This window comes from Danio rerio, chromosome 25, assembly GCF_049306965.1.
Source record: "Danio rerio strain Tuebingen ecotype United States chromosome 25, GRCz12tu, whole genome shotgun sequence".
In the NCBI taxonomy this organism is placed as follows: domain Eukaryota; kingdom Metazoa; phylum Chordata; class Actinopteri; order Cypriniformes; family Danionidae; genus Danio; species Danio rerio.
Genome location: NC_133200.1, coordinates 20147283 through 20163628, shown reverse-complemented (window position 1 = coordinate 20163628; position 16346 = coordinate 20147283). Strand labels below are relative to the sequence as shown.

The 16346-nt window shown below is 32.4% G+C and overlaps 1 protein-coding gene across 2 annotated transcripts in view; it reads right to left on the bottom strand.

Moving 5' to 3' along the window:
- cax2 (cation/H+ exchanger protein 2) overlaps positions 1-16346 on the bottom strand; it is a 22660-nt gene extending 6314 nt beyond the window's left edge. For both annotated transcript variants that reach the window (XM_681933.9, XM_068217522.2), the window contains exons 1-19: positions 16237-16346; positions 14994-15146; positions 14799-14899; positions 14621-14729; positions 12399-12518; positions 12258-12319; positions 10739-10900; positions 9485-9670; positions 8976-9075; positions 7366-7507; positions 6747-6930; positions 6566-6665; positions 4357-4478; positions 4217-4254; positions 4026-4138; positions 2995-3137; positions 2823-2917; positions 799-877; positions 601-709 (exon numbers count right to left, since the gene is read on the bottom strand). In XM_681933.9, coding sequence (XP_687025.5) covers positions 601-709; positions 799-877; positions 2823-2917; positions 2995-3137; positions 4026-4138; positions 4217-4254; positions 4357-4478; positions 6566-6665; positions 6747-6930; positions 7366-7507; positions 8976-9075; positions 9485-9670; positions 10739-10900; positions 12258-12319; positions 12399-12518; positions 14621-14729; positions 14799-14899; positions 14994-15146; positions 16237-16288 — 2170 coding nt within the window. In that variant the 5' untranslated portion in view covers positions 16289-16346. The remainder of the gene's footprint in view (positions 1-600; positions 710-798; positions 878-2822; positions 2918-2994; positions 3138-4025; positions 4139-4216; positions 4255-4356; positions 4479-6565; positions 6666-6746; positions 6931-7365; positions 7508-8975; positions 9076-9484; positions 9671-10738; positions 10901-12257; positions 12320-12398; positions 12519-14620; positions 14730-14798; positions 14900-14993; positions 15147-16236) is intronic.

The window sequence follows — 16346 nt, the reverse complement described above, 5'->3', positions numbered from 1 at the left end:
ACAAACACAAACCAAAAAGAAACAAGAAAGTGATACTGAGAAGTCTGTGAATAATTCATTATTATCTGTGTTAATAATTAGTCAAACACAAAGTAGCTCACAAACTCAAAAAGCCCTTTTGTAATGTTGATAAAAAAATAAAATCTTTTCACATCTTTGTGCCAGCAAGAAGTCCTGATAAAAAATACAATTTATACAGTAATTACATTGAATTCCTTTCAAATGTTTGGGGTTGTTAAGATTTCTCAGTTCGCCAGGTCAGTTAGGCTGTATTTATTTAATCACAAATAGAAATAAAATTGTGAAACATTATTACATATATAAAAGGTTTGTTTTCTATTTGCATGTATTGTTAAGTGTTGTTATTTTAGCATTATTACTCCAGAATTCAGTGTCACATGATCTATCAGTCAGCATTTTAATATGCAGATTCAGTGACTCAGAAATATTTAGTATTATTACCAGTGTTTTAGTATTGTTATAACATGCTGTGGACATGGACTTGTGGGGGAAACCGGAGCACCCGGAGGAAACACACACGAAATGTTAATTCTTGATAAGGATACTAACCCTTGGCTCTACAGAATATTCAGCATTTACCTTGAAAGTAATCACACTTTCCATCCATAAAAATGTAATTGACAAGGATGACACTGAAGATGCTGGCCCACAGGTGCAGGTCACTGAAGACGAGTACAAATCCAACATCCTATCACAGAAAGATTATAAAAAAAAATGCTTACAATAAAATCTGTGAATCAGTTTTAAGATGAAAACAGCATTAACAGAAGCACTTACATAGAAGACGTTGAATAAAACCAGGACAGGGATCTGAATCATGCAAACCTGCACCGCAATGCAGCTTCCAACCTCTAAACTGTGGAAAAACAACACAAACATCTATTTTTAGAAGATAACATTTAAATAATTAAATCTGATGACATTTCAAACTCATTTAACCAAAAATATCATAAGATTCTTAATGCATTGAAACCTATTAAAATAAGTTATGTCTGCTTTGCAAGCACTGCTTCATCAATGCTTCGGATCTTTACGAATCCTTTGTTTTAATCCGTTTCGGAGTGTGTACCAAATTGGCAAGATCACATGATTTCAGCAAAGAGGGCTTCATTGTCATAACGGTTTTGAAATATATATATATATAAAAAAAATTCTATGGTTCTATTCAGGGGCGTTTTGGGTTCATTAAAAATGCTAAGTTATGCAATCTCAGCTTGCATCACAAAGGCTGCATCTAGATACTATTGCCCAGAGGTGAATCACTGAATAGGCATCATAGTTTAAATTTAATCTGGAATCAGTTTAATGGGTTTGTAGACATTTCATTGAGACAGTTGTAAAATTAAAAGAAATAGCATTAAGTCTTGTTGTCCTGTTTAGCGGAGCACACTAGACACAAAAAGACAATATAAGTGCTGAAAACTGATTAAAACTAAACATTTAATGCAGACATTTAATATTTAATGATATTATGTACATTAAAGGTCCTGTGACATGAACGGTTTTTATCAGTTTGTTTTAAGGATATCTATAAGCTAGTTTTCTCCAAAACAGCGAAAATTCACATTTAGAAGATATAAACCTGATATAAACACCCAAAGTTTGTTGTTCAACACTTCCACTTAAATGGATCATCGATTTTTTTGACATAAACTCATACTTCAGTTTCTTATCAAATCTTCTGACCAATCAAATGATCTCTAGCATCTGACATGCCCCGCCCCATTCAAGATGCTTCTCATTTTCTTTTCATTTGATGCTTTTGAGCTCACCCACTCTCACTGACAGAGCTGTGATAAAAACCAAACACTACTTGCAGTTTTTTTTTTTTTTTTTTTTTAAATAAAGGGAAGGGGCTACTATATGTCCCACCCTGTCTTCATGTTTCAGTTGAGATTACCTCAAAGTTTGTATAAAAATGTACACTTCGCATAAAAAAATGTACACTTTGTATAGAAAATTTACTTTTTCACAAAAAAGTCTTTTCTCAAGCAATTGTTTCAAATATTTTGAAGCTTTGAACAGCCATGGCTAATTATAAATCAGTTAGAATGGACCCTAAAATACAATTTATCAAAGCAATCCTGAATTAAATTTTAAAAATTATATTTTAGCAATCCTGAATTGGATTTTCTTTTTATTTTAATAAAATATGATCTATGCAGTTAATAAGATATGATTTATAGTGCTGTTTTCCCCAAATATTAGCACGATCACATATGTAGAATTGGTTTTTATACAATAGCTAACAAACAAGAAGTTTACGTTGAGTGAGCTACATTTTATTGCTCCAAGTGTGTCTCACAGCAACACTGCAATGTTTCATTCCTAAATAAATCTGATTTAAACGAACCGATTGAGCCAATAATTTAGTAAATTATTCATAAACACAGTGGCTACATCCGAAATGGCAAACTCAATTAAGCAGGTACTTTTATTAAGCAATTCATTTGCAACAAAGTAACATTTTTTATAGTATAAAGTGTGGTAAAAATGAAATAAGGATGTACTACTTTTCATTACTGCTTTTTGCTTACTATATAGTAATATAAATAGTATAAAAACTTTAGATATAACTTGTTTTATTTCAAAATGAATCTGCCATTTTGATCAAATTGCTTGAATGAACAATTGAATGAACCATTCAGTGTTTCTACTGGCAATTTTAGTGCTTTATTGATTTATTCGTGATCTAGCCAAGGTACCAGCACAAAAGCTACTCTCAGTAAAATACCGTTTAATTAACTTTATTAAAATAAATAAATTTATAATTTTTTTTATTTCACACACTCAAAACTGACCTCAAACTGATTTTATTCTGAAGAGCAAACTGGACTCCATTGACGATTTCAGGGATTTCAGGGACCATGGCCAAAAGAGTCACACCAATGAAATACTGAGAGAAAAAACAAAGTCAGGTAGACCATATTTACTGCCCTTTTCTGTTTGATTTTGATATACTGCAATATCAACCTGAGAAACAGACGAGTGGCTAAGTATGGGCTGAATGTGTTCGGTGGCCAGATCGGCACATGCAGACATCAGGACTGTGGCGAAGATAAGAATAAGCAAAGCTCTCCATCGGGACCAGTGCACTGACGCTCCAAGATGACTTGCTGTGAACACACACAAACGCACATATATCAGTTTTGACGTCAATTTTACAGTTTAAAAATTTCATTATCATTAATATCATAATTTATTATCACAATTATGAACATACATGGTAAATACTGTAATGATTAGCTAATCGCAAAAGGCTGCAATGTAAGGGCATGTTTACAAAGAGAATCAATAAACACATATTTATACAGCGAGTAAAAAAGTACTAAACATGTCACCATTTTTCTCAAAAGGTGCCATTGACTCAAAGATTTCACCAGATGTCAGTAACAACCAAAGTAATCCATACATGCAAAGAAACCAAAACTAATCAGTTTAGAAAATGAGCAAATTATGCAACCACGATGGACATTTCAGCAAGACAATGATTTCAAATACTGACAAGCAACTCTCGACTGGTTCCAGAAAAATAAGATAAAGCTGCTAGAATGGCCAAGACAAACTATAAACCATTAGAAAATGAAAATAACAATCAGAGTTTATAGATGAAATCCACAGAATCGTCAATACTTGTAGTCTTTGTTGAAAAATTCAAGGCTTTCCATCCAACTGTCAGCTACAAAAAACAAACAAACAGTCCAAACAAACTTGCCAGTGGATCAAAATTCAGTAATCAGTTAGCCAAAACAGAACACAGTGTACATGTCTTTCAAACCAACTAATGTTTCAAAAATATAAACACTTTCATGAATTTCTGTTATAAACAGTTTAAATGAACATTGTGTTTGATATCACTATCACGAAGAAACACCAACTGACTTCTATTGGTCCTATATGAAGCGTATTTTTGAAACTTCCTTTATCTACATGGATATCAACAAAGATTTGACCCCTTATTTGAATTTCTATTAATCATTTTACTAGAACTTTATCAAACTCACCCATTCCATCGCCAATGTGAATGTCGTAGATGTGTGAATGCGTTTTAAGAGTAAAGATGAGGCCGATGATGTAGGAGACAGGCAGCAGAAAGGAAACTGTATACACTAGAGGCCTGAGAAGATAAAGACATGTCAAGGACAGAATGGCATAATCTGCATTTTATATGTACTGTGTGTTATATGTAACTTACTCAATGTGACTGTGAAACAGACTGTAGTTGTTTTCACTCTAGTGAAGCAAAAATAAAAGGAATGACGATGGGATTGTGCAGTAATTGCAGAAATGATTTAATCGAACAAATTATTAAAGGATAGATGGTGGAAATCTCACCAGGTCATAATGGCAGTTTTTGCACATGAAGGAGCCACTGCTGTTGGTTCCTGTGGAGTTTGTACAGTTCTCACACACCAGATTCCCATAGGCTTTAGAGAAGAGCGTAGGGGCAAACACTCCTAGAGTAGGAGATCAATAGAAAGTTAAAATGTATGTAAGTTAAAATGTTAATTCACACAATGCAAACATACAAATGTATAACAATGAAAACACAATTCACAGAGTCATATTTACAACAACAAACATTATAAATGCACAACCAATATTATTTATTTTTATCTTATCTTTCAAATTGGGTGAATGTATTTGCAAATTTTCTGAATGTGTTCAGTTTATGATTTAAGTCTGAATTGCTGTTACTTAAAAACCTCAGTAGATATACAAACATTTTATAAAGTTAAAGGAATTCACACTCAGATGGTTCTAAACATTTATGAAATCTTTCACAAAATAAGATATTTGAAAGAATGATTTTTCCTTCATTATATCTTCTCTTGTGTTTAATAGAATAAAGAATTACACCTTCAAACAGGCCTGGAACAACGAGCAGAATAAAAAATTTTTTCAGTCGATTATCCCATTAAAAGTTCACAATGCTTTTAGAGTGAAAAAAAACCCAAAATTAAGGCCAATAAAAACTGAGGTTGGGTACCAAAACCCATAACGGGTTAACACCAGACCAAATCAGCATATGAATTTCAGTGCCTAATTTTAGTGCCACTGGTGCTGCAACAAGCATCAAGGGGTGCATCAAAGGCACACAGGTATGCATTGTGTCACACCATCTCTAAAACATTTAATTCCAATCAACTTTGAGGGATACGCTGTCGCTGTTAGGCGTTTGTTCTTGTTGCTTAGGGAATGCACGCACATAGGCTATGCGCACAGTATAGCGCATCCGGTGAGCGGTGAACTCCTTTCAGATTGTTCAACACGCATTATAGCATTCATCAATTTTTTTAAACTAAGCTTTCTAAAGTGTGGCTATATTTTACAAAAAAGGATTCTGACACAGCAATGTGAAGCAGATATTGCGTGTAAGGGGGAAAACACGTCAAACTAAATGAAACATTTGAGGGCACATGGAATCAACTAAAAGTTTGAGTCGAAAAATTAAAAATGAAACACCCATAATGACATGAAACTTCGGAGGAATCGTGGATAGCACAGTGACGCAATGGCGTTAATTAATATATATATATATTATAACATGTAAAACGAGATCATGAAAAGGAACATTTTTAAAAGCAACTCTTGTAAACACCTTAATCGTAATAATGTCTTATTCAGATTAACTCAAATAATTTGATTACTGATGTCCATGTAAACGTAGTCACAAGCCCAAACCATAGATACAAGGTGTTCCCTGATTTTGATGACAGACTTTCCACAGGTTAGTAGTAAGCTAATGTACTGTTAATTGCAGAATGCAAATCATAAATTCATGCTAACAAGCAAATGATCAAAAGTCATATATTAATGCAATTCAATTCAAATATAAAAATATGAATTGACATATACTTTAAACTTTAATTATAGTGTTCAATTCAAATTATTGTTATTTTTTTTTAATTTTGTCAAATAAAAGATTTTTCTGGAGTCAACCACCATAATTTTGTAGCTTTTTTTGTGGACCATTTGCCACTGCTACCCTTTTAAAAGTATCGATTTAGCAACAGTATCGAAATAACCCCAAACAATACCCAACCCTAATCAAAACACTGACGCTCATAAATATGTATGCCCCCAGCAGCATTTGATTGGGCACATCCTATTAAAAACAGGATCTAAATTATAGAGCTCTCGGGTAGGTCAACTAAGCTTTGAAGCAACAGGCACAAAGCATCACATGAGAGTGCTAAATATATGTTTATTTATTTACTCTGTGAGCATCAGCAAATGCAGTAGGAGCATCAGATCAGAGCTTATTAATACTAACGACCCTTCCAAATAAGGTAAAAACAGAGCGCTTTATTCTAGTGCCAGCTCCTAGGGTCATAAATATACAAGTAGAATCCATTTCTGGATCATTTTTTCACTTACCCAACCTGTATACCTTCTATGTAGTCATCAGAGAACGATTCAAACATATTGTATCAATGCATTCTATGGCACCTTTAAAAATCACATAATAGGGCCAGTTGAATTAATACAGCACAATAATGAGCAGGTTTCTGCCACCTCATGACAGTGCAGGACGTCTTACCCCCTATCGATATGAAGAGCAGAGAGGAACTGACTCCTGCCGAGCGACTGTTAAACCTCTGCTCCTGGTGCTTCAGACCTCCGATTATCATACAGATCCCCTGAGAGAGATAGACAAATATAATAGTCATCTATAGCACTCTTTGAAGATTTGAGATTTTCTTTAGTATTGAATCACATACTGGTATGAAGAGAATGCAGCCCAGTAGAGTTCCAGTAAGAGCCGCTTTCACAATCTCCTGCAGACACTTGTTTCCCTGATGATGACCTCTGAGCAGCGCTGAGATGTAAAACGTCAATTCTGTGATGGAGCCAAAGGTTGCGTTCACTACAGCCCCGACGGCAAAGTTACTCTGAGCAGAAATGCTGACAAGACACATGTGCATCTACTATTAAGATGTGTTTTGTACAAGTAATCACAAGTGGACAAATTTCTTGGTTTGAAAAATTGAACAACATGTCCCGAAAACACATAACACACATTTATATATTAGATCACTTTCAAAGTTTAATCTGATATGGCTAAATGCATTCAAACAGCCACACAAGTGCAATTACACTTCATCTACTTTCATTCAAACTATATTTTTTTCAACAAAACTCCTCCATTGCACCAAGTGCTTCAACAAAAATGATGTAGAGTGTGACAAAATTATTGTTGACTCATGCTGATTCCAAGTGCAAATTGTGATGACTTCTTGGTTGACGCTTGTGATCACTAAAAAAGCTGAATTCATTTTGTATCTCACAGGTATTTGTTAGTTCAGGTGTATTATAGCAGCCTCACAGGTATCTGCTCACCTTGCAATGCCCATGCCAATGTAATATGATAGCGGAATGATGGAACTGACCGCTGTAGCGAATTTGACTTCAGAACTGGCAAACTGGTTTGTTTGGTCCACATAACCAATCACTAGTGACACTATAACTAAAGGTAAGAGATCTATAGTAACTTCATGTAAGGAAAACAGCAATTCTTGTAAACATGTAATTCTTTTCAATAATTAACATTAAACTAAAGCATTCTTTCGAAAATTTCAATTGCAGCATTAAACTTTTGATTAACTTTCTTATTTGATTACTTGATCTAATCGCAAACATTTCAGTTAAAGGCGCAGTATGAGCTTTTCATCACTAGAGGGAGCATATTCATAACAAACAAAGGCATGGTTTGATGACAGCATGACTGAATGTGGAATCATGGTAATTGTCCTCATTGCATCCCATTAAACTCGTGCAGAAATCATGTTCATGTATGGCCTAAAGTATTCAAAACTTATCATCATGGTACTATAAAGTAGTTTTGCATTTTTAATGAAAAAATCAGACATATTGTGCCTTTAACATTAGTAATCGTCGACTGTAAGGTTCTATTATATTGATCAAAATTCACAGATATCCATTTCAAAGAAGTCTTTTGAACCTTCTATTCTTCAAATATTTAGTTTCCTTAAACCTTAAGCAGCAAAATGTTTAAAATTTTTAGACAGAAAATGATAGGATTTTTTAAAGAACAAAATCATAATAATAGGTGCTTACATTTATATAGTGCTTTTCTGGACACTCAAAACACTTTACACATTGGGGTGATCTCTTATCCACCACCGGTGTTCAGCATCCACCTGGATGATGTGACGGCAGCCATGTTGTGCCAGAAGGCACACCTTACACCGCTTATTAGTAGAGAGGAGGAGTGGTGAAGCCAATTATGATATGGGGAGGGTTAGATGGCCAAAGGCCAGTGGGCAAATTTGGGCAGGATGCAGGGGTTAAACCCCTACTCTTTTTCAAAGGACATCCTTTGGATTTTTAATGACCACAGAGAGTCAGGACCTCAGTTTAATGTCTCATCCGAAAGACGGAGCTCACTGAGCAGTATATATATATTTTAGGGCATTAGGACCCAGACAGGCTGCAGGTTGAGCGCCCCCTGCTGGTCTCACTAACACCACTTCTGGCAGCAACCTAGCTTTCCCATGTGGTCGCCCATACAGGTACTGACCGGCGCAGCCATGCTTAGCTTCAGTGGGCAACCATGTGAAAATTTCAGACAGCTAGCTGCCGCCTATCCTATGAGAAGGATTTTTGAAGGATCACGAAAATCTCACAGTAAACCTGAAAACTTCGCTTTCCAATCTCAGAAATCAATTACATTGTATAATTTTATATTTAAAAATAGAAAATACTTATTGTAATGATATGTCACAGTATTTGAACATGCAATATTAGCAGTAACAACAGTATTCTCTCATAAACACAGACTTTAAACTTTACCATATAACTTTAAATGTTAGTGTAAATATTATTTGCAGCAAGTACTGCAGATGTGAACTGACAACATATGTCTGAAGGTCAGTTTTGAAGACTGACAGGTTTCAAATTCAGCATTTGTAGTTTGATGTTAAGGATACTGACAGCAAAAACGTTGATCCCGTCCACTGTGTATTTATAATAGTAGAGGTTCACTGCACTGTAGCAGCACAGAATGACTCGGACTTCGTGATCTTGAGCCTAAAAATAAACATTTGAAAGGCATTAAAACTGGCTAATATGATAACAATTTCTTGAAAACACTCAGAGACATTTGGATTAAATATAATCATATAAAAAGCGTTTCGTTTCTCAGTTTTGCTTTATCGTTTTGCTTTATATGACCTCAATGTATCATAAAGTATCAATTTTGTGTTGCGTGCTTGATAGTTGTTGTTGTTTTTTGGACTCTCAAAGTATCATTGGACATTGACTATAAATCTCAAAGTACTACATTTTGAAATCTCTGTAAAAAAATATAATTGCATGGATGGCCTGACGGTGAGAATATTAAGAGCCTTAAGAGTTTTCATTTTTGAGTGTAGTATTGCTTTAAATAATAGACAGGAAAAGCTCAGTGTGTGTTATCATAACCGTACAGTGTTCTGACCTCAGGGTTTTGGCTGATGTGGATGTGTTCAGGGGGCATGAGAAGGATGATGCGTAAGGTTTTGGCGCTCATCTTGGCCACAGGGATGGTGAAAACCAGCAGCCACGAGATTAGACACATCAGTGAATGTGTGACGGCCAGTAGAGGAATACCCACCAACAGCCAGACGTATGTGCTCAAACGACACTGAAATCAAGAGACATGCACAATCTATAGTCATAACAGTAGAAAAAACTACAGACTACATCAATAAAAGTAAAGGTACATGAAGTGTAAATATTAATGCTGATTAAGAACTGAGGATACATTTCTGCAGTAATAATCAAATGTTATATTATACACCATAAATATAGAACAAACATACATATATCTATATGTCTATATATCTATCTATATATCTATCTATCTATCTATATATATATATATATATATATATATATATATATATATATATATATATATATATATATATATATATATATATATATATATAATTTTAATAACTAATTTCTAATAACATATTTATTTTATCTTTGCCATGATGGCAATAAATAATATTTTACTAGATATTTTTTAAGACACTTCTATACAGCTTATAGTGACATTTGAAAGCTTAACTAGGTTAATTAGGTTCACAAGGCAATATAGGGTAATTAGCAAGATATTGTATAACAATAGTTTGTTCCATAGACTAAAAAGGCTTTTAAAAAAATTTAAAACTGCTTTTATTTTAGCTGAAATAAAACAAATAAGACTTTTTCCAGAAGAAAAAATATGATCAGATATGCTGTGAAAATTTTCTTTGCTCTGTTAAACATAATTTGAAATTTGGGAAATATGTAAAAAGAAAAAAATTAAAGGGGGCTAATAATTCTGACTTTAACTGTAGGTGGATATTCATATCATTTTCCATTACTTCGCTAATTTGTAGTTCACTAAAACAGACCGGTGGGTTATGAAAATGGTTGTTGTTGGGTTGTTTATGAAAATTGTATCTGAAGTACAAATATCAGCATTGTATAAAGAATACAACATGTAAACAATGTAAAAAATAAACATCTCACACACACTGAACAGACATTGTGAAGATATTTTACAAATACGTAAAAACTCAATGAAATGCAGTGCAAAATAAAAAATGTAGTTGTAACACAGGAAAATTCTGTCATAATAATACTGTACCTATTTTTTTACCTTGTAATAATTATAAATAAATTTGATGACTTTGATAGGATCTCTGTTTGACTCTATTACCCAATATCGGTGGTCATGTGGCTCTCTGGTGGGCTCTTCTGTCGTCTCCTCCAGCGTTGTGGGTTGCAGAAGAGGAGATGAAGCCTTCCCATCATGCTCTTCTTCTACAGATAAACCATCCTGGAGGATCTTTACACTGTACACCGGCACACTGACACTGGCCTGAAAACAGCAGCGTTTATCCTTACAAAGTCTCTACTCATTTAAATAGAGAAAACTCTTTCAATAGACACAATTTAGTAATATTATGCATTAATCTGAATCTTACACAAAATGATGGTGTAATTACAGTCTCTGGACTTTCTGCGTTCCAGACACCAAAATTTAAAACATGGTCACACTTTACTGTAAGGTTTCATTAGTTAACGTACAGTATTTACCAACATGAACTAATAATGAACAATAACATTTGTTATCATTAGTGAATGCACTGTGGGTTAAGAACTAACATTTATTAACTAACTTTATTTTCATTAACTAACATTGACAAAGATTAATAAATGCTGTTATTGATGTATTGTTCATTGTTTGATTATGCAAGTGAATACATTAATTAACATAAACTAATACAACCTCATTGTAAAGTGTAACCTAAACCACTTATAGAAGATGAATCACTGTCAGAGCATCATAGAGATTCATTCATTCATTCATTTTTTATTTTCTGTTTAGTCCCTTTATTAATCTGGGGTCACCACAGCAGAATGAGCCGCCAACTTATCCAGCACATGTTTCACGCAGCGGATGCCCTTCCAGCCGCAACCTATCCCTGGGAAACATCCATACACACTCATACACTTTGGACAATTTAGCCAACCCAATTCACCTGTACTGCATGTCTTTGGACTGTGGGGGAAACCGGAGCACTCGGAGGAAACCCAAGTGTACGCAAGCAGAACATGTGCCACTGCTTCGCCATCATAGAGATTTCTAATGTATGTTAGCACACTGTGTGACGCAGCACGTTGCAGAAGACTTTCCTTTTCTTTTATTTCAATATGCTTTCTTGTGAGGTAAGGAGTTTTTCATGAGTTAGAATTGTTTGTTATATTTCTTTCTTTTGCTTGACTTCACATTTTTCCCCTTACTGTGGAGTTGAGCTAAAATTTTGTTTAATACTTTCTTTTTTTAACTTGCTGCTTTCATTATTGTAAATATTTCATTTTTGAATATATATTTATGCATTTGTATGGTTTTCACTTTTGTACATTAAATATTATTTGTTGTCATCTCTGTTGTCCATGTCTTTTGCTTCCACCATCACATGGTAAAATGGCAACACATGAAATGTTATTCCTTTTACCCTAGTCTAACATCAAAGAGGTTGTAATAGTATATTAATACCATTTGTTTTTGCTTTTGTTATCTGTAAGAGCTTTTAGACTTAGAGACTGTAATGTGTGACGTCATATTTAACAAAACACCTCATTTTCACAAATAAATAATAGAGATTGTGTGTTAAAATGATCAAAAATAGCAAAACACACAAATATTGCATGGAAATAAAAGGAAGTAGAACCTTTTCGATGGATTTCCCAAATGGCCAGAGAAAATAGCAGGACAAGTTCCAGCAGAGTTTCCCTGAAACAACATAATACACCTTTGTATGAAAATTAAACAAATCAAATAAACTATTGGAACTCATTTAGATAGTTCTTACCATATGGGATGCCAAGTACTGTGAGGAACATTAGGACACCAACAATAAGGTAAACCAGAGAAATCCACCAGCCAAACAGAAACACATAGAGGATATTTCCAAATGTGAATAATGTCCCTGCTGAACATGAGAATAGAAGAGATTTTTTATTGTAGATTGCTGTCATACTGGCACAAATCTCTATTTACTAGATTTCTTTTTCTTTTTATGAAATGTATGAAATAAAAATGGTGTGCACACACACCCATATATATATATATATATATATATATATATATATATATATATATATATAAATATATATATATATATATATATATATATATATATATATATATATACATACACACACACACACATATACATACATACATACATACATACATATATATATATATATATATATATATATATATATATATATATATATATATATATATATATATATATATATATATATATATATATATATATATATATATATATATATATATATATAATGTTTAGGGACTTTTTTTTAAAGAAAACTATTCTGTTCATCAAGGCGGCATTCATTAAATGTAAAAATAATTCAAACTTGTTAAATACTTATTTATTACTTATTGCATGTATTTTCAAATAAAATTATTAGTCGTTAATCGTTATCGTTATCATTACCAGTCATTATCGTTTTGTTGCTATTACCATTAATAATAATAATAATAATAATAATAATAATAATAATAATAATAATAATAATAATAATAACTATTAGAATGATTTCTGAAGGATCACATGACTCTGAAGGCTTCACAAGACTTCGCAAGAACAGTAAAATTTGACAATTTGAACTTTTTGATTAAGGCTGCTTTGACAAATGCCTTGTTTGTAAAAAACTGAATATATATATATATATATATATATATATATATATATATATATATATATATATATATATATATATAATTCAGTTATTTAAAATTGCATACACACACAGTTGAAGTCAGAATTATTAGCCCCCTTTGAATTATTTTTTTCTTTTTAAAATATTTCCCAAATTATGTTTAACAGATCAAGGAGAATTTCACAGTTTGCCTGGTAATATTTTTTTTCTTTTTGAGGAAGTCTTATTTGCTTTATTTCGGCTAGAATAAAAGCGTTTTTTTATTTTTAAACACCATTTTAAGGTCAAACTTATTAGCCCCTTTAAGCTATATATTTTTTTGATAGTCTACAGAACAAACCATCTTTATAAAATAATTTTCCTAATTACCCTAACCTGCCTAGTTAACCTAATTAACCTCTTTAAGCTGTATAGAAGTGTCTTGAAAATATCTATTCACACATTATGTACTGTCATCACGGCAAAGATCAAATAAATCAGTTATTAGAAATGAGTAATTAAAACTATTATGTTCAGAAATGTTGAAAACAATCTTCTCTCCATTCACTGTATATATTTTAGTTTTAATGTATGAATATAACTTACTTTTTGTACAAATACCAAAATAAAAATGCTATTTTTTGTTTAACTGCAATATGTATAAACAGTTTGAATGTATTTTGTGATGCGTAAGTGAAAAATAATTTCAGAATAATACATCTAATACTCATATTACTTAGAATTCAATCAGCAGCCTATTGTGTACATTATTGAAACAATAAAATCATGAACGCGGTTTAAATTTTGCTTGATGTAGAATAAATAGAATTCAGTTAGTAGAGATCAATTTGTTTTATTTTTTGACAAAAATGATTATAAAACAAATTATAAAATCATATTAAATGTATTTATTTGATTGCAATGTACAAAAACAGCTTTAAATAGTTTAAAAGTAACAAAAGTTTGATTCTTTATTACTTACAACATTAATAAATATAATAATTGTTATTGATACACATGTTATAATAATAATAATAATAATAATAATAATAATAATAACAATAATAATAATAATTGGAAAGTATGCATCATGTTTGTTTTGTTTGCTTTAAACTTGTTTTTTTATTATTGAAAACAATGTTATTTGTACTTGTACAGTATATCATATTTACAATAACTGATAATTAAATAATTCGTCAAGAATGAATTTCATTAACAATTTTACAAATGTTGGACCAAATCTTTGATTGGTTGAAAAAAATTTCAATATATTAATAATAAAAAATTATTAAAATGTGTCCAAAATTTTCACTCTCACTACTCACATACAGAAGGAAATGAAAGAAGAGCTTGGTCAAACCTGAAAGTGGTTTAATGACATTCAGCTCAGAGTAAAGCTCCTTCACAATTTCTGACCGATCCTGAAATGGCCGCTCCGTCACATGACTCTTCCATTTCCTGAATCCAAACTACAAGATAAAACGCCATCAGCATAATAAACGTGTAATAATAAACCAAACACCATATCCTATATTTACCTTATAATTATTTGCCACTTTTTGGGCCTCTACTTCATTCTCAGCACTTATGGTGGTCTTGCGTGGATTTTCCTCTTGTATTTCATCCCCAAAACTGCATGCTGGAATAAAAGAAGAGGTAATGGCATCCTGTTAAGTCTAAAAAAAATAATAATAATAAAGCGAAACAGGTCTAATAATGCAAAGTGCTTTCACTTCTCTGTGGGTGTTTAGGCGTGAAGGAGTCGCTGGTTTGTAGTAAACAGGAGTGTGCAGGACCATCACTAGTTTCAGAGTGAATATGAGTTACACAGATCCTCTCACTGAAAGAGCCAGGCAGATGATTTCCTTGATGCTCCTCTGGAGGATCTGAGGGACAAGATCACAACATAAAAGTTTTTATTAGTCAAAATTTACCTACATTAGAATGTGCTATATGCAGTACTTACTTTTTTTTTTTTTTTTTAGCATATTTGTTTAATAGTGGACATTATGCTGAAAACTACATTACCTACAAAGCTCTACAAAAATTCCACCAATCAGAGTGGCAGAGAATAAAAGGCAGCAAATGATATTTTAAGTTTTCTTTTAGAGATCTTCATTCCTTTTAAGCACTGTGAATGATGTGATCTAATCTTCCAAGTTGTCAAAATTCTTGAATATCTGTGTTCATGTACATATATGTATTAGCATGTTATATATGTATTTTTCCCGATAAACTTTAGATACAACCAGCAACTTTATATTATATTTTCTTGCCATTTTTGTATGATTGTGTTATTTGCAATGCCTGTTTACAGCTTTATGAATTGCTTATACACATAATTTTAGTTCTCATAATGAATTTGGATATTCAAACAGTACATTTAAGTTGAAATTCATAAATAAACATTATATCAAATGAATTTATGCTAAAACAGTGTAGTCCAAACAAAAAGAAGTGTTATATGCAAACAAAACTAATTCTGATTGTGAAAATGTAATCATTATTATTATATCACTGTATTTTAAATATACAGTATTTACAGAAACACACGCTCTTAAAAATGCTTTTAGTTCTTAAACATCAACACGTTTTACTTTAAATCTAGTACAAAATAAAAAAAAATTGACCTAAAGGAAATGCAGTAAATGGGGAACTTTGGACTGATGCGGTCTCAAGGGTTTCAGAACCTTTTCACGACAGAAACCACACTGTCTGCAAATGCATTGCAATACTGCTTTGACAAATACTGATTCATTTAAGTAGAGGATAAATCATAACACGTTATGAAGCTCTAATAATTAAGAACATATCATGTAAACATTGTTTATATACATTTAATGTTGAGTATATGAAGTCTTTACTAATTAGAACTGCTTGCTCTGGTGATAATGTATTACAATGTTGACAAACGAAGTGTGTTACTTACAGTCCTTCAGTTCACATACAGTATTCTTACTTTGGGTTATTGTTTACCTTGCGTTTCTGTGTCATGTTTCCTTCTCCGCGTCTCTACATTTGTTGTCATTTCAGCTCATTTCTTCTGTCATCGCACGCAGACTCGATTGACAGTTCTTCAGTAATCT